Genomic DNA, 27,567 nt, shown 5'->3' on the forward strand with positions numbered 1-27,567 from the left:
GACCGCGCACATGAATTTCCTATGAAACTTTTTTGGGGGAGTGGCTCAGAGGAGTCTTTTGATGGCTTTGAGAGTGAATGCTAACATTCTTTAGCAACATGTTATGTTCATAAGCATTCCGTTTTTTCTTGGCGGGGGACCTTTGTCGCCATCTTGAATTTTGGTGTCGTTCCGGAATAGCGCCCCTCTCCACTTGCCTACAGGAGGGCACTTGTTCGGAATTTTACAGCGTACATCAGTAACACTGGACTTGCAAAATATTAATACGGTTTTCTTTAACGTTCCCCCTCGTCCCCCCCCTTGATTTTGCAAGCAAACACAACGTAAGACCACATACATCTAACTCATGCGCAGGCATAACAAGTGAAATATCAACAGTGCAAAACTTTATGCAGCACAGAATGCTTGAAAGCAAAAACAAAATCAGTGCTGATAGTCTTTCTTGTAAATACGTTTAGTGTTCGAAATGCTAGCATAAACTCAAAATTCTACAGCTGCTCATTGAAAAATTAAATCACAGGAAAGCAGCACGGGATTATCACATCACTTCTTACTGCCCACGAGTTTCTGAATGCATAGCATATGACTTAAATGTCCTGTTTGGTGCCTTCTTTTATTTATCTATGAGCATGAAGCAAGAACCCTATAGCTGACATCACCTTCAAAACAGTTTGGCAATGGTCTCTCCGTGCATTCAGATTCTCATGCCTGGCTAAGACGAACGCTAAACACATTAGTTTCAAATTAATAAGAATTCCCAATGATTGGAGGGTTCTTTAAGAACAAATTTTACGAATTCCCATAGGAGACTGTTCCAACTGAGGTCTATTATGATCGTTCGGAACATAAATATAATATCTATGTTAAAAGAAGAGGTGTTGAAATAATTATAACTGCATGAGCTGGTTAGGGTGTTTGTTAGAGGCAGGGATGGCTCCAATATGTCTGAATGTGCAGGGAATTGTGAAGCTGAACATAGTAATAGGTGCTTTATAAGGTGTAAACACTTAGCTGCGTTAATGAGTAGATCATAAAACATTCTCCATTGTATCTTGAATGAATTATAATATTTTTTTACGACCAATAGTATTCTCCACTTAGAATTTATTGCAGCAATATTAGCGCCATTGGGACGACAAGGTACAAAGAAAACGCCAACCTAAACTCGGATTAATTTCCCCTACGAACAAGAACTATGCCTGCCATCCGAATAGTGAGCCTTTCTGTTCGCATTGCTACCCACCTTGAGAATTCTTCGAAGGAGATCCAGCTCGTCTTCCTTGCGTTTTTTCCGTGGGTCCTGCTCGCACTCGTCCTCAGCGTCTTCTCGTGACTTGCGCTTGCTGCACCTGCATGTGCAGTGTAAAATAGCGGGGGAGAATTAATGCTCCCCATACAAGCTTATTATTGTCCTGATCGTGGCCTACTCCTTTGTCCGCTGTACATGAGCTGTGGTTAAAAAGAGCGACTTCATCTTGAACACGTAATGAATTGAGTTTATTTTTATTTTTAAATCACAAAATTTTCAGACTCAATGGTCCCATGCATAAGCAAAATGGCTGTTAATATATCATCAAAAAGGGGAAAGCTGCTGTTGAAAAAGAACACTGGTCTCAAAACGTTACTATAATTATAGTTAATTAGTTAGAATAGCCACATTAAATTCCCCCCTTAGCATTTTTAAGTTTCTTAACCAGTCATAAACACACAATGCAACATGAAATAACACGTCAGCTTATAAACAAGCACTGGCATCACTCCTATGATGTCCGCTTCTCTGCTGCTGTGCGTCTCGGCGAAATACTGTCAGAAAATAATTTTGCATTACACATTAAACAGTATGTAGGAATTTTATTCCAGTTATGCCACGGTAAAATAAGCTTAGAACTGTAATTATGCAGTCTTCAAAAAAACGATACAAGTATAGATATTTTCAATTTTTGTTCATCCATTAAAAAGTAAATTTGGTAAGTTTCCTATCACAGACGCAACCAACCCTTCAAAACTAAGATACCATACACAGCACAGCATCACTTGGCCCATACATGAAATGAAGTTCTCTTTCACTCCCCACTAAATAAAACAGTTGTACACCACATACATTTCAAAATTGCGAGAACTGAGCAAAATAGTCTATAAAGTAAATTCTTATCGGATAAAGCAGTAGGCTCCAATAAGGTGAATTAATATGCAGCGCCTTCTTTCTTACAAAAACTGTGTACAGCAACTGCAGTTATACATCTTGTTGCTCTAAAGTGTCTTTATTGAGAACTAACTTCTGTCTGCTGTCTGCCGACTTCCAGCTATTTACAGTTTTCATGGAGTCCAATGTAGACAGACGTATGCATGCATGAAACAAATATTTCAAATATTTGTTTCTACATCTATGAAACAAACTAAACAAATCCAAATATTGCTTAAAAAGCCTTTTTGGCCCCTTTTTGCCTCACTGGTAGAAAAAACTTCATTGTGAAAGTAACGCTGCAGGCTATAATTATAGTAACTAACTTGGTTTTCAACAAATCTTCCAAATAAACCCAAAAACGACCCAGTGACCAAAGCTAACACAAAAACAAAAGACCAAAGAAAACTTTTCTCCCAAAACTTACTTCTCGTTGTCGTAGCATATGTTGACTTCAGGCTCTAACGTGATGTCCTCGATGGGTTCTCTCTTTGGCGCTATCGGCAGCCTGCTGCATGATAATAATGATAATAGGGCAAAGATTAGGAATACTGAACACATTTCTAGCATTTTTTCCACTCGTGCCCAGCCTTGCTCCCCTTAGAAAAAAAAAAGAACAAGGAAATGAAGAATTTCGAGGCAGTTACCTGATTGGCTGAAGATTCTGGAACTGGAGGTCACCGGCACGGAATTCTGGGAATTCTATCTCTGGTTCTGAAACAGTAAAGGTGGGACACGGATACGTATGTTATTTTTATTCAGTATTCATTTGCTTGTCCCCGGACCTATTTTTCTTCCAATGTCGCAGCAACACTAACCCGCACAACAATTCAAAGTTATAAAACAGTCCTGAATAGTAGCGTAGAAAGCAAGCATCGATAACTTCATTTAATATCGTTGAAAGCAAAGCAGCCCCCCTGTTTTCAAGCTACAAATTTGTCAGTGTTTATTTTCAAAAACCTTCCCAATTCCTGTCCCTTTTGCATCAGAAATCAATGCAATTTTTACAGAACTAAATGTAGCAACGAATTTCTCTAAAAAGAAAGAAAATGCAGGCAAAAATTAAATACTCCAAAAAAACAATTTAAAATTAGGAAATACAAAATTCGAGGCTCATATTAAGTATTAATGCATTTCAAACATGGCTTGCGCACCCATTTTTCATGCGCCATTTTCCATTTTTCATCCGCACACGAAAAAAAAAAAATTTAAAAAACGAGTTGCCAATCTGAGATTGAGTAGGTGTCTACATAAAGAGCATAATCATTAATTACCCTGGCAAATTACCATGAGCAATTACAGTGAAGATTGGGGTTGATTTCCCCAATGTGGGCCCTTCAGGATGGCCTACAATTCTAAAACAAAGAGCATTTTCGAGTCACACAAGATCAGTTCATCATTCGGTTATCGTACACGGGCACTTCTTAGCGCCGTTTCATCGAGTGAGCCCCGAACTGCGGGCTCGTACAGTGAGCACGCGGAAAGTGCACGGCACGACACTGCCACGTGATCGTCGAGTGGGGCCTCCGGCAAGAGCACAAGGGGGGTGGAGCAATGGGCAGCGCTTGAGCACAGCGCGGTAAACGCCCTGAACGCGCCCGTATACGGAAGGCAGCACTGCGGATAACGCGAATAGACTATTCGGGCTACCGAATCACGAATCGAGAAGATAGCACTGAGAGCACGCCACGGAGGTTCCGCCTCCGAGACACCGTGACGAGACACGTTGCCGGCTTTGATACGTTCCCACCATTGCTCCATTGCGTCTGGAACTTCCTGAAAGCACCGTGCACGTCACTAACGCAGCTAATACAAGGTTGCCGCGCTTATCAGTTCTCGATTTCCACGAAAACTTGCGGAGTTTCGGAGAATCTTTCAAAAGGTGTGGCCCCTCGATACCCGGCCACGGAGCGCGTGGAAGATAAGGGTTTTTCGCAACTCACCTCGAAACCGAATAGAGGCTTTGTAGTATGCGTGCAATGGCGAGCTCACACCGCTTGATAGCGCCTCTTGCCACACATAGGCTAGGTTTGCAGACTAAACCTTCTGCAAAGAGTCAGTTTACCCTCCAAGCGTAAGTTGGCGCTTTATGGACGATTATTAGGTATAATAAACAAGCTTCTCGTAACTGGCCCCGCTTGGAGTAGAATTCAACGCATATGGAGGTGTACAGAGGCGTTGCTCGCCGGGTCCGCCATTTTGGCGCTACCAAATGTATGCGTACATCTTTCACGGTCAGCTCACCGGCACAAACGCGTTCACAAAAGTTCGAAATCAGTAATACGACGTTTGACACAATACGAAATACCACTAGTTAGTATAGATTGAATAATTGATTCAGCCGCTTTTATAACTTTAATAAGGCACGCGTACGACCTCTGCGCCCGTCTGCTCCAGTGGAGATCATTTTGGCCAACACAGCCAACGCGGCAGGTCATAGTTCGATATTTCCTAAAATCAAATCTTGGTCCTTCCAGGTGTCGGCATCGCGTCCCCTAGTAATTTTCCGTCGTCCGTGGGCCTAGAGAAGTCCTATTATTAACCTTGATATGACGTGTGTCCTCGAAGGCGAAGAAACCAGGAGTTACGTCACTTCACGGTGCATTAAGAGCATATAAATGGTTTACCTATAGTGACATCACCGACAAATGTCCACCTCCACTATAGGATGGCGTGAGCGAGAGCACAGTTTGACTTGTCACCGAAACGAGAGCAATCTCAAACTCTGATCGTTAGTAACACTACAACTGCGAAGGTGTCATGGAATTATTGCTCAAATAACTCAGCCGACTCTGAAATTCGCGGCGCCCGAGTGAGGTCGCCGCGCAAATTTATCCTCACTGTTTCTGTTTTCTTTTCTTTTTTTTTGGGGGGGGGGGGGGAGGGGGTTATCGCACCGATGTTACACCTGGGCATTGAGGCGCGCTGCAGTGGAAGGAAGGCTCCGGATTAATTTTGAGCACCTGCGTCTCTAACGTGCGCAGGAATTTCGAAACATCAGCATTGATTTTCGCCTCCATCTGAAAGAAGCTACTGCGGCCGCGAATCGAACCCGCGTCTGTGGGCTCAGCCGCACAACGCGTTCTGAGCCACTGCGGCGGGTTATTGTTCTCGCCTTTCGCGCTCCTGAAAGGCCTCGCCTTTCAGGAGCTCTCCACAATTACAACATAGCCACGCAAACAGATAAAAACAGGCGATCAAAACTTCTGTGAACCGGCTAGCTACGCGCAACGACACTCAAAACGACCGACAAGTGTCGTTCGTCACGCGCTGTTTCGGAGAAACGCGTCTCGAGTGGTATGGTACGCAACGTTCCCGCCAGTAAAAAGCGGCTCTGTTTGCCGTACCCCCCACCACCGCCCGAAAGACATAGTAAAGAACGAAAACGACGTGAACGAGGTCGCACAGATAGGGGATATTCAAGGTGTAGCCCTTCCGGCTCAGAAAAGTAGATGTGAAGCAAAAGTTATGAAACACGGCATTTTTGGAGGGCTTTGGCTCGTAGAGATAATACGAACACACCACGCAACTTAAAGGTTACTTTAATGTTATTTGTTGTTTCCACTAACGGCTATTCCTGAAGAAAGAATAGTCACGATTACGGAACCCTGTTTCGACGAAACCCACCCCCCCCCCCCCCTCCCCCACCTCCACCAAGATGAGGCGAAGTAGATTGACGCGGTTAGAATTGGCTCCGCGGGGCTTAAACTATGTACAAATGTGGAGAAGACATGATTCATGGACCCAGCAGATGACCGCTTCAGCACCTGCCGGGCGCAACAACGATCGTCGTCTTCGTCTTCCTCCAGGTTTGGCTGCCACATACCTTTCACAGGGATCCCATTTCATAGCTGCGGCTTCTCCAAGGACAGCTGTTCCCTAACAGGCCTTCGTCGTTACTAGTTGAGGGGGGCAGTGCGGCGATATGACGTTGCGCGGATCCTTGGCAAGTTGCGCACGCGTTTCGAGCTAATACAGTCTAGGTGGTATAGTAGCATAACACGCGTCACTCCCTTTTGACTGTACTTCTACGCGACGCTCAGGAACAGATTAGCAAACGACGAAAAAGCAATCAATGCGGATGCTGGTCAGTGCTGGGACCGGAAAAGAGAAAGATGCCATTCTCCGGCCGACTTGAGGAGAGTCTTGATTGATTGTAGGGTTTAACGCGCCGACGCAACGCAGGCGATGAGGCACGCCGTAGTGGAGGGCTCCGGATTAATTTTGACCACCTGGGGATCTTTAACGTGCGCCGAAATCTCGTACACACGGGCGTTTTTGCTTTTCGCCTCCATCAGAAAAGCGGCCGCCGCGGCCGGGAATCGAACCCGCGACCTCGTGCTCAGCAGCGCAACGCCTTAGCCACTGAGCCACCGCGGCGGGTTGAGGAGAGTCTGCTCGCTATTGCTGCGGTGTTCGCTGCGTTGGTTACACCCCGTAAATACTGTGAATACATTTATTCATCCTGACACCGTGGTAATGGTGCACGATGCTATGCGACGCCGGTGGATAAATTCGAAAAAGACCAAGTTGCCATAACTATTTAAAAGAACCAAAAGAAAATACTGTAATGTGGAAAAAAAAAATACGGAGAAACTAACGATTGCAGGTGAAACAGTAGTCACGACGGTAGCTAGCCGTGGGAGTTTATTAGCAGGAGAAGGCGCTGCGGCATCTGTTACGCATTGCGCTGTCACATTAGCTCATCTTGCTTGTTACAAAATTTTTACAAGTCAATATGAAATTCCCTCCACAAACCTTCATCACCATCAATCACACAGGAAAGCTAAGCCTTTTTCCCTCTCCAGGCATGGGTTCCGTTTCATACCTCCAGGAAAACTAGAAATAAGAAAGTAGCCACGCCAGAGAAATTCTCCGGAAAAGAACATACGCCCGTCCACAACGAAAAGACACCCACGATTCCGCCAAGAGGAGAAAGCGAAGTAAAAACCTAACTGCGCGCTGCAGGGCACAGTCGAAAGTGAAAGCGAAAAACAGAGAAGCTATAGAGAAGCGCACCCAGCGAAGAGAAATAAAACCCCGGCACTCGTTTGGAGAAGCGGTCGTCGGGAAGCAGCAGCTGCCGACCACATTGGCCGCGAACCGCGGCGGTCGGACGCGCTAATTGGCGAGCAATTATCGAGGCTGAGATCGCGGGCGGCACGGATCGAAGGGATCGAAAGGACTGGCAAGCCGCCCGGCAGTAAAGATGTAGCTCGAGGGCTGCGCCTCTGTTGTCCACGCACCAAGCAACCACGTTCGCAATATATGCTATTTTTAGCCGTCTTTGACACTCGAGGATTTGTCTTCTTTTTTTGTTAGCAATCTGCAGATAGGGAACTTGAAAAAAATTGTTGAAAGGACTACCATTCTCACCGGAGCCTATAGCGCGTACCGTAAACTTGTGCAGTAGAAAAAATGCACTGTCAAAGAAATTTGCTAAAAAGGAATGTGTTTTTAGCGTCAGGGTTCAGTTCCTGCCACCTAGATCACTGAAAGACTGCTGAGGCGCATCTGATATAAACAAAAATCAAGCAAATCAGTTCATCCTGAACTTGGCATTCTTTTTTTGTTGAGTCCATCGAGCGTGAAATAACCGGGGCACCACGTTAAAAAACGTTTATCACGAAGCTATAGAACACCTTATTACAGCGTATGTTGCTATTATCAAATGTGGGCAGCTCGAATATTTCCAAAACTAAAAAAAAAGGCCTGCGAAAAAATATGGCAGCCCTCTCACGGTCCACGAAAGAAGGCGAAGGCATAGTTCAAGAACTGAATCCCGGTGGTGGTTTTTCTCTTTTTTTTTCTGCAATTAGTGTTCGTCACTGGTAATTTCCGAGTGATGATCTGTGTGTCCGTAACGGTTCATCATACAACGCGGCCGTGAATTTTTTCGCGAATCTCCGTAATTATGATTTGTGGATACAGGTCAGACAAGTAAAGAAGTACTGTACAAACTGTGCTTGCGCTGCTTTAACATCGAGTGACCGACGTGCAGAAAGCAGCGCAACCAACGTCGACGCGTTTTATTTCGCGCGAGAGAAAGTGTCGTTTCACGCGGTGTTAAGTTCGGGCTCCGCATGTAATTAATGAAGGCCGCCGGTGGCCCATGTATTGGCGTCGCCTCCGCTGGTAGCTACGATCCTGGGTCCCTTTCATGTAGCCGCACGGACGCCAAGTTCGGAGCCGCGGAGAGCGTGTGTTGTGCCCGTCCTTTTGTGTGTCAAAGGACGGGGGCAATTAGCCTGAGTGCCTCTGTCGCGTCGAAGGTGGCAGGGTCATTCGGCATGGCAAGCTGACGGGAACCTGAATGATGGTGCGTATCTCTTAGTGTTGAAAGCGCGCGTGGTGTAAGTTTGGAAAATCTTCGACTCCGGCGGCGGGCGCTCTTCGTCGACGGGTCGTTCGCCTCGACGATGGTCGCCTCGGCTGGCAGCGTCTCTCCCCGTGGTCTGTTCGGGTGGCCGGCGGCGCCCCTTCGTCTGGGAGGGAATTAGCAACCCTCATTGTCCCGCGACGCGGACGTCGCGGGAGGCGCCGCGCGGAGGGAGGTCAGCCGCGCGAGGACCGCTCCGGGCCCTCGGCTTGGCTGTTGTTTGTGCAGATGCCGCCCGCTTAACGTAATGAATGGTTCACTTAAGGCCGCAGATGTCCTGTATTTTGTGGCCGGGTGTAACAGCGTGCGTAGGAAACGCACTTTGAGTGCATAAGAGAGAGGGTTAAATCACGTGACCGCAGGTGAGGACGTGTGTGTGATTGGCTGGTTACTGTGGCCAATCAATGGTTTGTAATAATTGTTTTGAAAGGTTTTTCTCTCTTTCTTGAACGCCCCCTTTTTGGAGGCGGGGTTTTTGCTATCAAAACCGGAGTGTTGGGTTTTGTCGAAGGTCGGTCGAGAGGGGATCTAGTTTAGTACAGATCTCGGCCGAACAGGCTGCTGCTGTCAGAGTGACAATGTAACCGTCACTCTGACCTGATGTAAAGTTGGAGTTTTGTAAATAATGTAAATAAACCTAATATCTAGCAAGGAAGGCAGTCCTCATCCCTCACCCGCTCCAAGCATCGGTCGTCGGTCATCGGAGCGAGTCGAGATCGTCCTCTCGGCTCGCGCATCAAAAGAACATCCCTATTTCGTCTCCATCAGTTCGCCAAGAAGATGGAGAGGCGAAATTTAACTCGCGGTGAAATCGAAATTATCGCGATTGCGAGGTGCTGCCGTTTGGTGAATATCGGTTTAACAACTTTACATTTGTGTCAAAGGTAGCAATGGATATAGGAATTAGCAATGGCCTTTACACAGTACGCGATTTAAGAGTCATTCCCCAGGAGAATGCGGTGATAGTGTGAGGCTTGGAAATGCGCCTGCTGTGGCTGTCGGTTTAACGTGGTTGAGCAAGGATGTGACAACGTTGTGGGTATACGTCTGGCAAGGCTACGGAGGGAGTCAGCGCGCTTATCCGCACGCCGCTTTTCTGCCATGGTGTATCAGCAGATTCACGTTGCTTTTTCCTCGGTTTGCACTGATGTGCACCGCTCCTTTAATACGGCGTTCTGCCGCATGATCGACTGACCAGGATTGTCTGCCCATGATTGTATACTAAGGTTACAGCGCTCTGCGCAATGCTCATACAGGCGTGCTTGAACGCCAAACCGACGTTGGCACGGCTCGTCACCCGACAGCGGACAAGAAGCAGACAGACGTTAGAAACGAGTCCCAGAAGCCAGAAGGAGAGAGCCAAACAGGTGCTAACGCGCTCGGGCGTCGCCTAGCAACTGAGGCGCCACCCGCTGTTCTTTGCTGTCTCGGTATTCCTTCTCCAGGAATGCTTCCGCTCAGGTTGGCTTCAGACACAGGACTGGTTTCTGTTAAGTGGAACAGTTAGGCTCTCGCTAAAAGAGACCAGGTCGGTGCGATAAAGAAGGACGGGACTGTGAAGACGCGGGGAAAACTACGAGCGGTGGGAGACAACAGCTGGCAAAGCAGCGGCGTGTGCGTGCGTGAACCACCAGGCCGATACCTTCCGACGCGCTCGTTCAAATTGTAGCTCCACTAAGAGCGGAGCCACGATAGTGAGCCCGTTCGGAAAATCGGACATCCACGTTGTCCCTGGGACTCGCAGCGACCGCAGACCGAGGTGGTGATGCCATTTGTCTTGTCTTTACAGAAACTTGGCGAAGGAGCCCCGGGACCAATTGTCTCCTTCAATCGGCCTCCAACCAGGACGACACCGGTTTCCAGCAGGTTTCGCGCCATTGGCACCACGCAACCGGGAGTACGCATCGTTACAAGCTTTCTTATAAAAAATGAGAAGTGAAATGACTGCTAAACATCCACGAATCATCAGAACATCCGCCTGTGGGAGCAAGAGCGCGGAGAGAGAACAACACCACCGAAGTCAACGTTCATCGAAGCGTCAGGGCGTCGTCTTCTTGGAATATATTCTGTGGAGTGAAGCTTCATTTTGATGTTCAATTAATGCTGCCTCGAGCGGAGCCAGCTCGAGGCTCCGAGGAACGGAACACGACGTGAATTGTGTATTTGGGTTACAGCGATACTTAATGCTGATTTCCACAACAATCAGCTCAGCGCTCAAATGACAGTGAATAATGGAAAACTGGGAAAACTAAAAAAAAATAAGCCACAGCAGTCGAAGAACAACAAAGTTATGCAACGTCCCACAGTAAGAACGATAATTACAGCCATTTCGCGATCGTGTGAGCTACTTTAAAACCCCTGTATTTGCAAGTGAATAAAATTGCTTTTTTAAATAGCAATGTTAGCAACGTGGAATTACGTGGCTACGGTAATTATCTTATTCTTATTCTCAGTAGGTTCCGAAATTAATTAGCCTGAGGGGGCACACATATTTTACATTCCGTTGACGTAGCCCTAATGAAGCATCTTTCTCGAACAGGTGGTGCAGGGCGAGACTAGTCGAAAAACTCGAAGCCTAAAAGTTTAGAGTGTTTCGTAAAACGCGAACGTATATATCAAAGTTCGCTCTGAGTTCGCTCTGAAGGAGTCAGCAGGACGAGGAAAATTCTGAAATAGCAGCATTTCCGCGTAGTGCATAATGCCTTAAAAATCGTAAATGGCGACCCAGGAATGCACCCCACCACTTCTAACATGCCTCAAACGTGAATATCAGATAACAGAGTTCCGAGAATATCACCTTGGCCGCTTTTCCTCAAGTATAAACATATAAAGTTAAACCTTGATATAGCGGACTTGACAAAAAATTGCAATTTTTCGTTACATGAAGGTTTCGACTTAAGGTTCGCGTAAAGGAAGCAAACACAAAACTAAAATGCTAGACATCAGGGATGGTGAACTAACCCTTAAAGGACAGTGAAAAACTGCGTGATTTGCGCCTGCTCTGCTTTCCCCGCGAACTTAGTCACTGCGCGGCACTTCGAAGAAGCAAGGTCACTTTTCCCCGTATTCACAAACGTAACTTAACACTTTTACCTGTTTTTTTTTTTTTTTTTTTGTGCATTAACCCATATCAAGGACCAAACTTATACCGAAAGGTCGCCTTTTCGCAAAGTTGGTGCTCTTTGCCGCACTCAAAATTGTTCCGTGTGCTAGCTGGGATACCGTATACCGGGAGGCGACGTTCTTCTTCCTCGCCAGCGGAGACGGCATTCAAAATTGCGAGCTTGCCTTGAAAAGACAAAACTTTTCGTTTTCTATAGCAGCAGAACTCATCACCGACGAACCAATACCAGAGACAGCAGTGGAGACTCGCGACTACCTAGTTACCAGCCTACCTAGTTACCAGAAAAAGTGCGATAAAGAATGGATCATCAGCGTAGCGAATTCATTACGTCAAGGTTAACCGTCAAGACGCCTTCCTTACATAGATGTCGCAAACACATGTTTCAATGGGGCAATGCGGAATTCAAAACCTTCGTTAAATCCAGGAATTCGTTACATGGAGGTTCATTACATTCAGGTTTAACTGTACAACAGAAGTTTCCCCAGTACTTTTTTAGCCAGAGCAAACAAAACCTCTTCAAGATCCTTAATGCTGCGCTTGCCGCCACTGCATTCTACCCTTTTACAAATGAAGCGGCAGATGTTTTCCTCGTGTCACCGAGGTCGTCGGCATTCCTGAAATAATCCAACCTCGTCTCCATATTTGTCAGCACAAACAAGATCAACGATTTCTGCGTCGTGGCCGGACCAACAACTGAAGCCTGCGTCGTCAAGCGCGAACGGTCGCTCTTCGCTAATTTCTGTGCGGTTTGCAGAGATTATGGTATAGCTGTGCGGTAGTTACGCTGTCTTTCCTAAGCGCGACAAAAGCCAGTATGGGTAAATAATCTCCCAAATACTTGGCTGCAAGAGTTGTCGCCACCGATTTACGGCTTTTAGAAAGCCCACGCTCAAGTACTTTTCCTCGCCTGCATGCAGTCAACAGTCGTTTGGATTGGATCCTCGCACTTTTGGCGTTGTTTTAAGACGATATGGTCCGCGAGTCAGAAAAAATTAACGATTCAGTGAAAACTTCTTTGGACTCCTTAAAAATCTCAAATGCTATTACATTAGACCTATATTATATTAGAAATGCTATTATAATTTGACGTCTCTACGCAAATCAGAAAAATTAAAAACTGTCCCAAAGAGGCTTCTCTCTTTCTCAGTCTGGTCTATATGTAGAGTTGTCAGTTCTCGGGTTTTATGTTTTTTTTAATGGGGTGGTAAAAATCGGGCGCTACTTTTCATACCGACAATAGGGGAGATATCGCGTTTTTTTTTTTTTGTAAAACCATTCCGCAATTCGGGTTTTTTCGGGTTAAATCTACAGATGTACGAAGTAATACACTCGGTTTATTTTAGAAGGTGCTACGAGCTTCTTAACTAGAGCGCGTCAAAATTGGTTTTGTTTCAAGCTGGTAACCAGGATGATATCAGAATTTTCTATCAAATGCTCTCCGAAATTCGGAATTTTGTTTGTAAATAAATCCGTTATAGAGACAGTAAGGAGCATTGATGATTTCTAAGAAATGAAACATTTTATTAACAAAAAACTGGCCGTCAATTTCTCACTAATCCTTATTTACATGTATTTTCATCTGCAAGCGAAACATGCTGGTCGCCATTCCAGATTTGTCCGATTGTGGAACGTATCTCAACTGGGAGGAAGTTCTCTCAACAACACAGCTTCGATTAGCTAAGCACGACAATTCTAGCGCAGCATTTGCCAGATTGAGATAGCGAGCGCTAGAGTCATGCCAACACTCGAGAGGACTGTGATTTGGGCGAGCTGGTGAACGTTTATGATCGAAAATCAGCGCGGAAAAAACACAGCCCCAAAAAGGAAAGAGACATGACAGCTCTGTCCTGTCTACTTCTCGATCCTTTTTTGCGCTATGTTTTTTTCCCGCGCTTAATTTCAATCATGCCAATACTCGATGAGTTCGGAAGCTGTGTTTGTGGGGCTTGATTCCGGCAAGTACTGGTTGGGAACGGCGAACTGCCAGCCCATAATTTTTTAGATCGCTATACGTTGAAAAGGTCCGTCCGAAGAGAAATCGGGTTTAACCCGATTCTCCTGAAACATAATCGGGGTGTGAAAATCGGTGTCAAATCGTGTATTACCCGAAAACGAACAACCCTGCCTAGATTGCGCTTGAGTGACGTCACTCAGCCCACATCGTGGCTACGAGCCGGCTTCCTCTCAGTTGCCGCAATAAATGCACCCGATAGCCAAGGTGAAGAACAAAGTCGCCACGAAGGCAAAGCTGATACAAGCAAATCACACAGTGCCCCTCTGGGCAGCGATTACAATAGCCTTCGGAGTGCTCTAAAGCGCGAAGAAAGAGTTTATAAGGCAGTACTATAGGTGAGCTCGAAGCTGTGCTCGCTCCAACAAACTACTGCCGCCATGATGGCAAAATACAAGTTTGGTTCAGTAAAGATACACCGTTGCACCGACAACAATGTTACAAATTTTATCGCAGCCTTTGAAAAAATTGCCTACATATTGAGAAAACAGACGACACAGTGGTAACTCCCTAGCCACTTTCCGGCGATTTCTAATGGCGTCATAGGATACTGTTTGCGCGACTGGCAGCCGCCGACGTAAGCCGCCGCCAAGAAACATGACTCGGCGGTTGTTTGATCGCGTCACTTGAATGCTAACGCGAAGTTAACACAGTCATAAGTGTTTGAAGTGCGGGGATACATTACGTCACCCCTGCCAATACTACGTCACTGTAGCGCGAAATTTGAAAGCCTTACAGTATTTCTTGCGTGTGTCGCTAAAAAAAGTCTTTTCTGGAATGGAGTTGAGTGAGTTATCAAAGGCAAGTTCTTTCAACTTCAACAAGGTTGCAGTTTCTCTTCATGGCCCTTTTAAGTTGACGACCTCGCCATGGTTGGAAACAGCTGTCTGGCAAAGAGCACAATGCCTGTTTCGCCCGCAAGCATACATGCGCTCTGGAATACTCGCCGTTCCTGAACTCGTTCACGTGCGGTTGCCGCCATTTTTACATGCAGCCATCTGGTAAAACCCGGTTCCTAAGAGAATACTTTTTTTTTCTTTTCCCCTAGGAGCAATGACAGCTCGTTGTCACGGGTGGCATTTTTCCCGAACGGCATAGACAAGTCGCTGTTCGTTATGCCTGCTTCCACTAGGGAGGTTCTGGACATGCGCCTGGACCGTACTCTAGACGAATGCAGCCTCGTCGAGAGTGTTATGCTTGTATCGCCCCGCTAGGTGAACGATGCCTCGACGATGAAAAGTGCAGACTGTGCTGAATGATGGGAGTCGGCGAATAATTACATCAACCGTTTACATGAGGGCGCTGCTGCTGAAGATGATGATTAGATTTTTATGGCGCAAGACCAACTGAGGACAAAGAGCGCCAAAGGATAGTTGTTTATTTGAGTGATAACTAAAGCATTTCCGTAAAAGTAAAAGCGAAATCAAACAAAAGTCAATGAAGATGACTGGTGTAAAGGGACAGGTTGTCATGATGCATGATAAAAAATGAGATGTAAAAATTTAACGTCAGTGAGAAACTGAAAAATGCGCTTAATGCAAAACGTGGGCTCGCCTCCTAAAAAGTACGATGGGTGTAGTGGGATGTGTTTCTTGCATAGTTGTGGGAAGTGTGGGTACGGTCACGTGATTAACCGTAACGCTTACACAGAAAGAAAATCATCCATGGCGGCTCATGGTATTCCTTGAATGCTCGCAATAATGTGTATTTAATGGGTTTACCACGCTGCTTTTGCAGACGACGGCATCGGAATAGTTTCCATGCCCCTTTGGGAATCGCTGCAGTCACCCCTTGATGCGGGGGAATTCGATGGCTTAATCTGCGAAGGCGCAGCCTAAAGGTTTTGCGTACCATGTGCGGCCCTTTGAAGGGCAAACTAGTCGCGGTCGTGTTTTTCAAACCGTGCGAAAGGGCAGCTCTGACACAGCCGCCGAGTCAGTGTCCCCTGCTTTCTTAACCCGCTGTTCATCTACGCGAAGTTGGAAAGCTAGTGTTAGCCCTGCCTAGCGGCGTCACTCGTCAAAACCAAACTTTGTTTCTTGCACCGCGATACGAGGTGCCGCAGGAAATTAAGAATAACGATGATCTTCGGTACAGTAACTCTAACCTTTGTTTTACAGACCAAAACGATTCCAATTTAGAGTAGTTTCTTTGAATAGGCAGAAACGCCGAGGCAGGTGCTTCTATTGTTTGCAGCGGAGCTCGAAGGCTTTGTTTGGAGGGGTGCTTTTCGACTGGTCAGTTATGCGCTTGTGTTTATTATACGAACTTCAGAAATTGCATACATTCATGTGATTTTCGAGCCGGGGGGGGGGGGGGGGGGATGAAGTCAGGGGACGCGGGAACCGGTCTTGGGGGAACCAACAGCAAGGCCCCCTTCCGACAAAAATTCGTTTAATGGGACTACCGTATGACGTGGGCGTATTGTCCTGGCTTTTATTTTATTCTATAGCCCTTTACCTTTGTCCTGGTACAACAGCCAAGTGCGCGCAACACTTGGAGACACGCGTGCCACCATTTTCGCGATCCTTCCAACGACTTTGCAATTGAATAGGTGATTCACATTTTTGTGCTGGAGGCACCAAGTGGTGATGGACGACTATCTAACTTTTGTAAAAAAAGAGAGAGGGTGAAAATAGAAAAAATGGTTTCGGCTTAGCTCAGCCGCAACCATTGGATTAGTCTTGTTGAGTCTTGGTTTCGCTTGGTTAACCTTTGATATAGCTGAATTGCCGACCACGGCTCAAAGCCGTTTGGTCCCGTGCAACGCTTACAAAAGGACGCCCGGCCTTGCTTTCATTCTCGGCGAGCGCGGCGTTCCTCTTTCACGGCGAACGCGGCGCAAGATGAGTCACACAGCCCGAAACGACCCAGCGGCGCATGTGTGGGAGGCTGTGTGTTTGGTCAGCTGCCGGTCAGCCGAGCGACCGCCGCCGTTACGTGAGCAGAACGACTTAAAGGAGCCATGAAGAGAAAATACAACTTTGTTTAATTTGAAAGAACTAGGATTCAGTATTTCACTCAGCTCCATTACAGCCACAAAAGATGTTTTTAACGAAAGAAAAGCAAGAACTATTTAAAAACTTTCAAATTTTGCGCCAAAGTGACGTGTTATGAGCAATAATGACGTCATACGGGCCAACAATAAAACATAATTTTCAGTGCGTTAAGTGCACGTTAGCATTCAAGTGATGCGGTCAAATGGAACTAGAGGCCCCATTACAGACGACAGTCATGTGTCGTCGCGACAGGTCAGTTAGGCGGTCGCCAATCTCACAAACGAGGTTCCGTGACGTCATAGAAAAGTTGCGGGAAATTGGCTAGGGGGTCGCGACTGCTTCACACGTTTTCTTTAATATCTCTGTTATTTGCTCGAAGATTGCGATGATATTGGTATCATTGTTATCGGGACTAAGCACTCTTTCTAATAAACCCAACTTGTATTTTGTCTTCATGGCTCCTTTACACGGGGCCTTCTGCGCAGCGCCGACAGCGGGCCCGGCGAATCACGCGATGCGCTTCGAGGGGTGTGTCGCCGGGGGTCAAAAGGTTAACTTGCGCATCCCCCGCGAAACTGCTGGACGAAAGTAGTAAAGCCGTGCTTTCAAAAGCGAATTAACACTGATCCCGTTACCCAATTCGCTCCCCTTACAGGCTGACCAAAATGGTAAGCCTATGGCCGCGGTCCCCCCAAACTAGCATGAGAAGGCGAAACCACCAGCGTTGTGCAATTACTCCTAGTTTCGCCAGTCCCATTACGCTTTTCTAAACCTGGTGGGTTCAGCCTATATACAAAATAAAACGCAAGATTGCGCCCCGGCTCTGTCCGACGACCAGGGCGGGGAGAGGAAGAGTACGCAATGTTGCACTGTATGCATTGGGTACGAAGAAATCTTATCTTAACTCTGTCTCATCGAGGGTACTCAGAGAAAAACACTACCGGTTTTTCCGCGTGCTATACAGCAGCAACATAGTCTTAACGATACTTCCTTCATGCCTGCTCAACGGGAAATAATTGTTATGCTGCATCGTCAGTTTGAGTGCAAACTTTTACGCTTATGACAAGTTAACGTTCTCCTCAGCGCGAGAGCTACGTACGAAAGACGATGCCACTAAAATGCAAACAAACAATAGAGAGGGATTAGACAGGCTTGTAAAACGCAGGGGCAGGACAGTAACGCATGTACATTTGGTGTCTGATCGCGGCTTAGCGATCAGACACCACCCGGGAGTCGAGAGATCTGATAGTAAAGTATTATTTCGAGCACCTCGAAAGTACGAACGGACGAAAAAGGCAATTAGCGAGAGCAAAACGAGCTGTGATACTAAAAGTACGGCACACATGCCGAATACAATGCGTTGTTACGTTCGTACGATTTAATTGATTGATTGTAGGGTTTAACGCTGCGACGCAACGCAGGCGATGAGGCGCGCCGTAGTAGCGGGCTCCGGATTAGTTTTGATCACCTGGGGATCTTTAACGTGCGCCGAACTCTCGTACACACGGGCGTTTTTTTTTTTTTTTTTTTTTTTTTTGCTTTTCGCCTCCACCAGAAAAGCGGCCACCGCGGCCGGGAATCAGACCCGCGACCTCGTTCTCAGCAGCGGAACGCCTTAGCCACTGAGCCACCTCGGCGGGTCGTATGATTTCAGGGTGCATCCAAGGGTTCATTCCCGAAACGACACAAAAGCGAACAAGACACGGCGAAATCCCAAATCCGGAAATTAAGCCCCTGTGTGTGTGTTTGAAAACGAGTACCCACGCTTCCGCACTACGTATAACGAAAGTAGACCGAAGCAGCCAGTTGTGATAACGCGTGATGACGCCAAGGTCCGCCCGCTGTTCTAGAAACTTTGACGCTTGACAAGGCAGGAGTTCACAGCCAGCCTTCCAAATACGCTGCGCGCAGGTGTGTGACCTAAATCAAAGAGGCACTCGTTCAGTTCTCGATCAGCGGGTAAAACACGAGGTGGTTATCTTTCAGGGCGCAGCAATCCCTCGTTAGCCGTGATAACAAAAAAAAAAAAAAATACACGTGCCAATTTTTCCAGCTGCGCCTACGAACAGAGAGTGAGTACGCTTCTTTTCCATCACCTCGCTAGAGTGCCTCGCATGGGTGTGCGCTTCCGTGGTGCAAGGTGATCGGCGAACGGACCCTTTCTCCTTTCCCCTCACCCGCACTTTTCCAGGGAGGTGCATTAACTGTAGCGGTGGCAAATGTTCGGACACGCAATCCTGCAGTTGAAATCCGTCGCGCGTTTTTTGTCCTAACAAAATTAGGCGGCCAAAGACGACGTCAGAGCAAGAGTAGAAGAGTCAGGAGCACACATGAGCTCCCAGTCGCGAAACGCGTCGACCAATCTGCGGGAATAAATTAGCGGTGTGTGCCACGAGGAAACAGTCACCGCGTAGACCAAGGGGTGTGTGTTCGTGAAACTGCTCCGTGAAAAAGTTCTGGCTTTACAACATCGCCGGCAGCGTACGCAAAATAGCGGCACCATGCACACTGATTCGACACTCAATGTCGGTCGTAAAATGGCACAGCCGCAAAAGGGGACCTATAGTGTGGGCCGCAAATCATACGGCTGCAAAATAACGACACATTGTCGGTCATAACATCACACGGCCGTTTATAGTCGACTCGGAACTAACTATGGGGTCCAATCCCCCCCCCCCCCCCCCTCCTCTCCCTACTGCACTCTGGCAGTGCCATCATTTCGGATCACATTTCGTAAACGAACTTGCGATCATGTGAAGCCCGGGTTCGACCCCCTGCCCTGAGAATGCAAATTTTAGATTTAACCTCTGCACTGAAATGTCCAAGCAGGCACTGACAAAAAAAAAACACGTCTTAAGTGCGAAGTGTAAATTTAAAATACAGCCGATTCTCGCTCCTTCTACCTATAGATACTTCATACCGTGAAGTGTACGAGCGTATGAAGGGAGATTATTTCTACGCTGTGGCGGGAACAGAAAAGTTCGGTACGATTATGCAAAGAAGTGAAATTCACGGCTGTGGAATAAATGGACTGCGAAACACCCTGCTTTCCCCAGGACAGAATAGGTAAGCTCTATGCAACAATGTGATTACATCGCAATAACCGAAGCGTAATAAACAAGATCTGTCTACGCTAGTCCTTCCTCACCTAGACGGCAGCAAGCAGGAGGTTTCGCCCGTGTAAAACTGTCCCGCCCACTTTGAAGTATATGCTGACCTTTAGCGGGGACAGATTCAGCAAAACCACTTACCAGACAGACTACCTTTATACACATCCGCTTTCCCATAATGCAGCTCAGTGAGGACCCATAGGCGCACTTAAAGGGAGAAAATATGGCGATTTTGGGGGCCTGGAGTACGATTTGACTAAAAAAACGTGATTTGCACTCTGACGGCATGCAATTGGAAGCGTCTTGTTCTCGAACAGTAATCAAAGTTCGGAGAAGCGAAGTTTTCGTAAGTAACATCCGATAAATGCCTCCTGGAGTTGGATTATTATTGTTCATTCAGGTGTACTTTGGTGGGGAATATTTATACGTATGGTAAACGGGAGGTGTGGAGAGCACAAGAGCCCATATCACCCCCTCACCCGCCTCACCACCTCAACCACAACACCACATTGAGTCCAGACAAAATGCCCAACAAACTAGTGCTCCGAAACCTTGATCATGTTGACCTTGATCCGAAACCTGTAATATCTGCTAAACAATATCAACAGTCGCTTGCTGGCGGGCCCCTTACCATCACAGCGGAAACACGTGGACATCATTCTCATAATAAAACTTTGCGAATCCCCGAAAACCAAAAAATCACAAAGCCCATTTTTCCTCACTTCATTTGTCAGCAAGCTCTGAACACATGGTCCAAAACCGGCTCTCACCTCGCACTAACAACTCGGCTGCTTTTCCGACACGATGCAGGGCTTTTGTCTGCATCTGTCAACCCTAAACATACTATTCCAGCTCAAAAAAAAAAAAATGCTGGACAACCTGAATAACCCCAGTAGCTGGTCGATCTCGGCCCTCAAGATTAACTGGCATTCACGATCTGTGGAGAGCTCACATATATGATACTACTAAGTATGTTCCCTCATTTTTTGACCACCCCATTTCAACAGTATGAATCGAATACCTGCGATCCGAAATATTCACAACCACATCAAAGGGCACACCACAGGGGTCGGAAGTATCCCCCTTCTTTTCGACACACCACGGCAGACTTAAAACGCTTATGTCATCCTTAAACTACACCACAATGTGTCTCCTGCATTTCGTTTCGTCCGTCTCGTCCATTTCGTAATATCTCGTCCTTTCGTCTCCCCTGTTGGGATGGGGGGGAGGGGGGGAGGAATCTGCATCCGGGTCAAAGGCCACGCCTCCTTTTTTACTTTTCGTGCCTTGGGTCACCAATTACCGGCTGCACCATACGGCCGTCACGAGTGGCGCTATCCCGCGTATTTATCGCCGACGTGATCAGTCGAGGCGGTGGTGTTCCTTCCCGAGAGGGACGGCTGTTTGTCGCTGCTAGTGGTGGTGGTGGTTATTTATCCGCTTTGTCCGCTGCTTCCTTTGGCTTACACTTCGGGAGCAGGGCGCCATGCAGTCTGTTGTCCACTGAATGTTTGCGACGAATGCTTGGTACAGTTCAACGACGTGACCGAGACATTCTAACCCACTACCGCCACGAACGACGACAGTTCCCGTCACCGCACTCCCATCCATCCAGAGGCGAGGCACCACCTTTCGCATGCTGCAAACCAACTCACATCCAGAAGGCAGTCCATTACATACATGCCTCGTATACCCCACTTTCTACGCCGCTACTTGTAATTTCTTGCCCCAACCAGGCACATACTGGCACCCTGTACTACACGGTACGGGAGTGTCAGCAAACCCCATACCTTACCCCCTTCGTTCTCATACAAACTTCGAGCAGTAGGCGGACCAGTTGGCCAGCACCGACCTCTCAGTCCAAGGTAGCCTGGTGGAGAGGACCCAGGTAGCCAGCGCGGACCAGGACTTTCCGGACTAGAAGAGGCCCCCCACCGGACCGGCGCCAAACCATCAGCGCCTGAAGCTCGTTGTAATAAAGGTTTGCTCACTTACCCACCCCGTAGTTATCCATGTACATTCGTTTACACGAATTATTGCATACTCAAGTTTCATCAACTATCCGTAGTTCGCGCGAAGTGGTCAAAGGTGGTGCAGGTATGATGATGAGGTGAGTCAAAGGCAATAAACTAAAGCTGTGAATTTTGCACCCCCTTCAGATTTCTAAGGAACAACAATGACACCCTCCCCCCACCCCCTGCACTCAGCAGAAAGTTCGTAAAAGTTTTGCCAGCTGACTCACTAGTCACTCTCTCTTACACAACGTGACAGACACATATCTGTATTGCTACTTTACACGAGTACACTCACCCACTCCCTCACTACACCACCCACTTACTAACTCACCCGACCCGCCGCGGTGGCTCAGAGGCTAGACACAGCCGAAGGACGCGGGTTAGATCCCGGCCGCTTTTCAGGTGGAGGCGAAAAGCGAAAACGCCCGTGTGTCGAGATTTCCGCGGTTGTTAAACATCCCCAGGTGCTCATATCAGGAACCTTTCACTACGACGCGCCTCGCAACCCAGTGTAGCTTCGGCGCGTCAATTCTCACAATCCATCAATCAATCATCAACCATTCACTCACCCACTCACCACGCTGCTCTCAGTAATGCGAAGGAATTGGAGCCCGAAAAGTACATGGATGAGCGAGTGGGTGAACTAAAAACAGAGGAACCGAACTCCACTGCATGCAGGCGCGCCGACATGGCTCTCACCGTCGTAGTGCATGCTCCCGCCATTCTCCGTCCGGCTGATCCTGCTCTCGGACGTGCGCTCGTCGTCGTAGTAGTTGTTCCACGAGTGGGGCACGGGCCGCTTGCCAAGGATGGCGTGCAGCTTCTGCCAGTGCGGCCATTCCACCGGGTAGCCTGCACACGAAAATGAGTTCTCGTCAGCCGCGTCCATTGGGTTCGCGCGCGCGCAGTGTACACACAGTTCCGAGCCAAACGAGGCCAATCGCAGCCGACGCTGCTCGCCCTTGTCTCCCAGCATCTACAAAGATAGGGCGCGGCAGTGTTGCACCACCGCCGCGCAGGCTTATCTAGATAGTTCCGTGACGACTTTCACGTTAGTCAGTAACATGACAAGGCTAGGGAATACGGGGCACCCCGTTCCGTTTTTAGCCAACAGGTACGGATTGATTGCCCGTGGAGGAGGAGCCAACGCGCCCATGCATGGTTTGGCCCTGCGTTGCGTCGTGATACCTGTCGCGCATGAGAAACGGCGTTGGTCAGCACCCAGGGCACAGATAGGGCAAGGCTTATCGAGGCGCACCCACCGAGCTTCACTTCGTGAACATGTGCTTCTGAGAACTGGCGCGCCACACCTCGTAGATACCGCAAAAAAATAAAATAAACGAAGGTACAGGCTATTGAGTACTCCGTGGTGCTTTTGTCAATAAAATGATTGTACCTTCTCCCTTGTTACAGTCAACTATGCCTATTTTCTTTTACTGCACCCGCCTCTCATTGCTTTTGGTGAGCTGCAGTTGTAGCCTTGCAAGTGCACATTCGTGCACGATCATCGCATCGGGATCAGATGTTTATAGACATTTATATTTGAAATCTACATTTAGCACTGCCCTCCAGATTAGCAGTTACCCCAGCCTGCCGACTGAATCAGCAGAAAGGGGCTCCAGCAGTTCGACGATAACATGGTTAATCTGAAACTTAAGACTGGCAGTGCACGCACAGTGCCGCTTGTGGAGCGGGCGATGTAGGCGATATAGGCAAGCGGGCGATTACGCAAACCTTATTTCATTTCACAGGAAGCATCCGTGGACGTGGAAAGTTGGGAGAAGCGCAAGGGCTTTCTCACATCATGAACTGCCTCAAGAGTGCGTCAAAACTTTCGTGAAAAGTGCGTCTACTCTGCGCTGAAAGTGCGTCCAATCGATCGTCAAACCTTTGCGGACCCAAATCGCGAACGAAGAATGAACCCACGTGACGATTTTTCGCGCAATAAGTAAACGCATCTACGAGCACTCTAAATGCATACCTATACTTGGTTTAAGAGGTTAAGGTACACTACTGTACTCCGCCTTCATGATCTATACGTGTATTGTCTTATCTAGAGTCGTTCCCTTTTTCGCGATTTCCAAGTAATACTTTTGACACAATGGATGCCCGGTTTCACGCACGCGCCATGTGTCCGAGAGATCTTATAAAGGCATTTTCGGTCGACCAATCAGTCTTTGGAGAAATGCATTAGATTTCTGACAAACCACCATCGGTCCGTCTAACAAAGCTTTCGCTTTAAAAGGAATTACTCAATTTGCAACCACGTCGCCAGCGTGGCGGCCGAGTGGTGATGACATAGTGTACCAGCTGTATATACAGCCGACCCATACCATGGGCACCCCATGGAGACTGTCATGTTTAAAGCAGCACGACGAAGCTGTTTCGGCTTCACTTGGTAACAAAACACGATTGACCGCAGTGCAGTTGAAAAGAGTGCCCGACAACGCTGCAGCCTTGCAGACCGGCGAAGTCCACGTGATTGGCGGCGAGAGCGGCTGTGTCGCATTCGAGGCCTCACCCTCTGCCCCTTCCACGTTATTCCACCGTTACTGCACCGCGCCTTCGCACCCTCTCCGCGATTCTAATGCAGCGCCGAGTGCCGACACACCCAACGCCATACCCGGATTTCTGAGCGGACACGTTGTCTTGGCGGACGTTTCTCGGCTCGGGTACACCTCTTGGAGAGCAATCGGATGATTTAAACAGTGGCGAGAAATGAACAGCTCTGTGGTATATAACTGAGCAGCCATTCTGTAGCGCCCCCACAGAGATACCACCAAGTACCTCTATAGTCAAACAGGCTGAAAAGGAAGACCCAAAGGTTATGATTTGAATGAAAAAAGGCAGGAGTGTTTGTTGCGGAACTGCTTTACACCTTCTAATGTATTTGTTTCCAGCGAGTGTGCCGAATGCAGAAATAGAGATGAGGCAACCGATAGATACTTTGTAGAACGTGTATAACTTCTAATAGCGCAAGACCAATAATATTCAGTGAAAAAGGAAAAATAAACCCTTCAAAACAAGTACCAGTAAGGAACATCTGCACTGGGTCGTGCAAGAATACAGTGGGAGGGCCGTCGAGCACTGTCGACGCCAACCGAGCGAAACGGCTAAATGAAAGCAATCAGTATGCAAATGAGATCCCACTCCCTCGACAGACCCCCTGTACATAACTAAACACGAACGCTTCTGGGTGCGGCGTAACGTTTAACGCGTAAGTTTTGCAGCTGCCAGGGATTAGGGGCCAGCTGTCGCAGTATATCTATTCCCCCCGCCAGTAGCGCCGCTCAGAGACAACAACGGGAGTGGGGAACACGGATTAGCACGGGCACGCCAGCCAGAGTGCAAAACACCATCGCTCGTTTGGGCGCACTTTAACAACTGGCCTTTTCTTGCCGTAACCGTCGAGCATAGACAAGCCCACCGGCAACCTTAAAGGGGCCATGAATACGAAATGCAACTTTGTTCGATTCGAAAGAATGAGCTCTTGGCAATTCACTCAGCTCTATCCTAGCAGCGAAAGCCGCTATTTTAAGCCCCCCCAAAAAACGAGGAAAATATTAAAACTTTTTCAAATATCGCGCAACAGTGACGTTCCGGTGTGGAGTATTATTGGAACCCATTAAATCATAGTTAACAGTGTGTTAACTCCACGTTATACGGTCAAACGATAGAAGCACCACTACGATCGTCCAGTCCCAATACCAGATGGCATAGGGTGCCAGAGTGGGCGCAGTATTTGCAAGGTTCGGAGTAGAGGGCGGTGTGCATTGATTGGGGTAAGGTGTTGGGGGGGGGTCATGTTTATTGCCGGCGTATAAGGTAGGCGGCCTCCAATCACACAAACCAGATTCTGTGACGTCATAGAAAAATCGCCGGAAAATGGCTGGGGAGGCGCCACTGCTTCGTCTTCTCATTAGAGTTTTAGCAGTCCGTCCGTTCCGTCGTGTACGTAGTTACCGTGTTGACTGGGACTCGTCTGGACACTTGTGCATTCGTCGCGGTAGGGGGATTAGTTCCGCGGGCCGCCCCTCGCCATGCCCGTGCATTCGCCACGGTGGGGAGCGCCTCCTCGCCCTTCCGCGTGCGCATGCGCAGTCGGGTCCCGGTAATCACGGTAACTACGTACACGACGGAACAGACGGACTGCTAAAACTCTCTTATAGCAGATCGGGAAAACGGTTACGGTACGGTACGCGGTACCCGCTAGCGGACCGTACCGGGAAGGCTCGTTTTACGAGTTACAGCAGACCGTAACTACCGGACATGCCATCGTGACTGGGAGCGACTTGGGTTGTGCGTCGTTTGGCAATTCGTCGTGAGTCTGTGGCGTTCCCTGTGCTGAAATATTAGTTTTCAGTTCTCAAAAGCGCTTTTGAGAACTGAAACTAATGAATATGAAGTGGGCATTTTACCTCTACGTCATCTCGACAGATGGCGCCAGCAGGTCAAGCTGGACTATCAGTACGTACGGCTGGCTGCTTCTAGTTTTTCGTTGTATTTGAGAGTCCCTCGCACTGATACCGCCTGTTCCCAACTTGCCGATTTGTAGACGGGCCCCACGTTGCTGTTAAAACTAGTTATGTAGCTGGACCCCCTTTATTTAACCTATAAGAAGCTATCGTACATGCGTCGTTGGACGACACAAGCCACGGCAGTTGGGTCGGGACCGTGTTTCGCTTGCTGCTTGAGCTGTCAGAATCGCGCGGATTTCACTTGTTGCAACCTCATTTTTCTGAAACGATCTCATATTTACAATCCGTTCGACTAGGCGTGAGCCAAGCCTACGTTTATCAAACTCTTCCAAAGCGGTCGTCCGCTTTGGAACGCAGGACACGGTACGCCTCGGTACCGTCCGGCCAAGTCACTCTGGTTTACGGTAGGGTTCTGCGCATGCGCGGTGGCGTCCAGACGGTAGACGTTACCGTGCCGGAACCGTTTTTCCGATCTGCTATAACTCTCTAATAGAGAGTTATGGCAGAGCGGAGAACCGGTCCCGGTACGGTGCCCGGTAAGTGACCGGCGCTACTGCGCGTGCGCATGCAGTGTCAGTGTTGTGCGCATGCGCAGGTGTACCGGGTACCGTACCGGGACCGGTTCTCCGCTCTGCTATAATTCTCTGATATCCCTACGATTAGTTTGAAGTTTGCGATAAAGCCGGCATCGTCGTTTTTGGCACAGAGGTTTCTTTCTAGTGAACCAAACTTGCCTTGTCTTCGTGGCTCCTAAGGAGGCCATATTGACAAAATAAAAGTTTGTTTCATTCGAAATATTTGGTGTTTTGTAGTTAGTGCCCCCCCCGCTTGTCGGGCAGCAAACGATGCCGTATTTACTGATAAATCAATCAATTTAGCTTAAAACTCTGATTCTCCCGGAAAATTAAAGTGTTTTCGAGACGTCAGCAATAAAGTCATAACAGCGCGTATTCAAAAGAACTTCCACTGCGTCGTTCTACTCTGCAGACTTGTTTGCCGTCTCTCCTTCCAGATGGCGCTACCATAGTAATCCACAGACCGTTGTCCGCCTTGATTTGTTTGTGACCGTATTTGCACCTGGCTTCTTTTTGCTACTGTAGACAGTAATCGTTTCGTGAAACATGGGGTATGCTCCACAATCAGGGTCACGTAAGACAACGTCGCTTACACCAATCAACCAGTGTCGTGTAAGACAACTCCAAAGCGGCGGTCTGCCGTGAAGCTAAAACAAGCATAGTGCGCCCAGTACCAACAGCAGTGCGCATCGGT

At 47.9% G+C, this 27,567-nt stretch overlaps 1 protein-coding gene and 1 long non-coding RNA gene across 3 annotated transcripts in view; one reads left to right on the forward strand and one right to left on the reverse strand.

The window, feature by feature from the left end:
* The window catches only part of LOC144178925 (uncharacterized), a 124,953-nt gene that overhangs the window by 10,717 nt on the left and 86,669 nt on the right, over positions 1-27,567 (reverse strand). For both annotated transcript variants that reach the window (XM_077707071.1, XM_077707072.1), the window contains exons 2-5: positions 22,520-22,672; positions 2,830-2,896; positions 2,610-2,693; positions 1,244-1,349 (exon numbers count right to left, since the gene is read on the reverse strand). In XM_077707071.1, coding sequence (XP_077563197.1) covers positions 1,244-1,349; positions 2,610-2,693; positions 2,830-2,896; positions 22,520-22,672 — 410 coding nt within the window. The remainder of the gene's footprint in view (positions 1-1,243; positions 1,350-2,609; positions 2,694-2,829; positions 2,897-22,519; positions 22,673-27,567) is intronic.
* Positions 5,858-10,644, forward strand: LOC144178924 (uncharacterized). The gene is made up of 2 exons (XR_013324099.1): positions 5,858-5,991; positions 10,351-10,644. It is a non-coding gene; the product is annotated as an uncharacterized LOC144178924 (long non-coding RNA).

The sequence above is a fragment of the Haemaphysalis longicornis genome, unplaced genomic scaffold (genome assembly GCF_048455015.1).
Source record: "Haemaphysalis longicornis isolate Haplotype H1 unplaced genomic scaffold, Haemaphysalis longicornis Haplotype H1 scaffold_4, whole genome shotgun sequence".
In the NCBI taxonomy this organism is placed as follows: Eukaryota; Metazoa; Arthropoda; class Arachnida; order Ixodida; family Ixodidae; genus Haemaphysalis; species Haemaphysalis longicornis.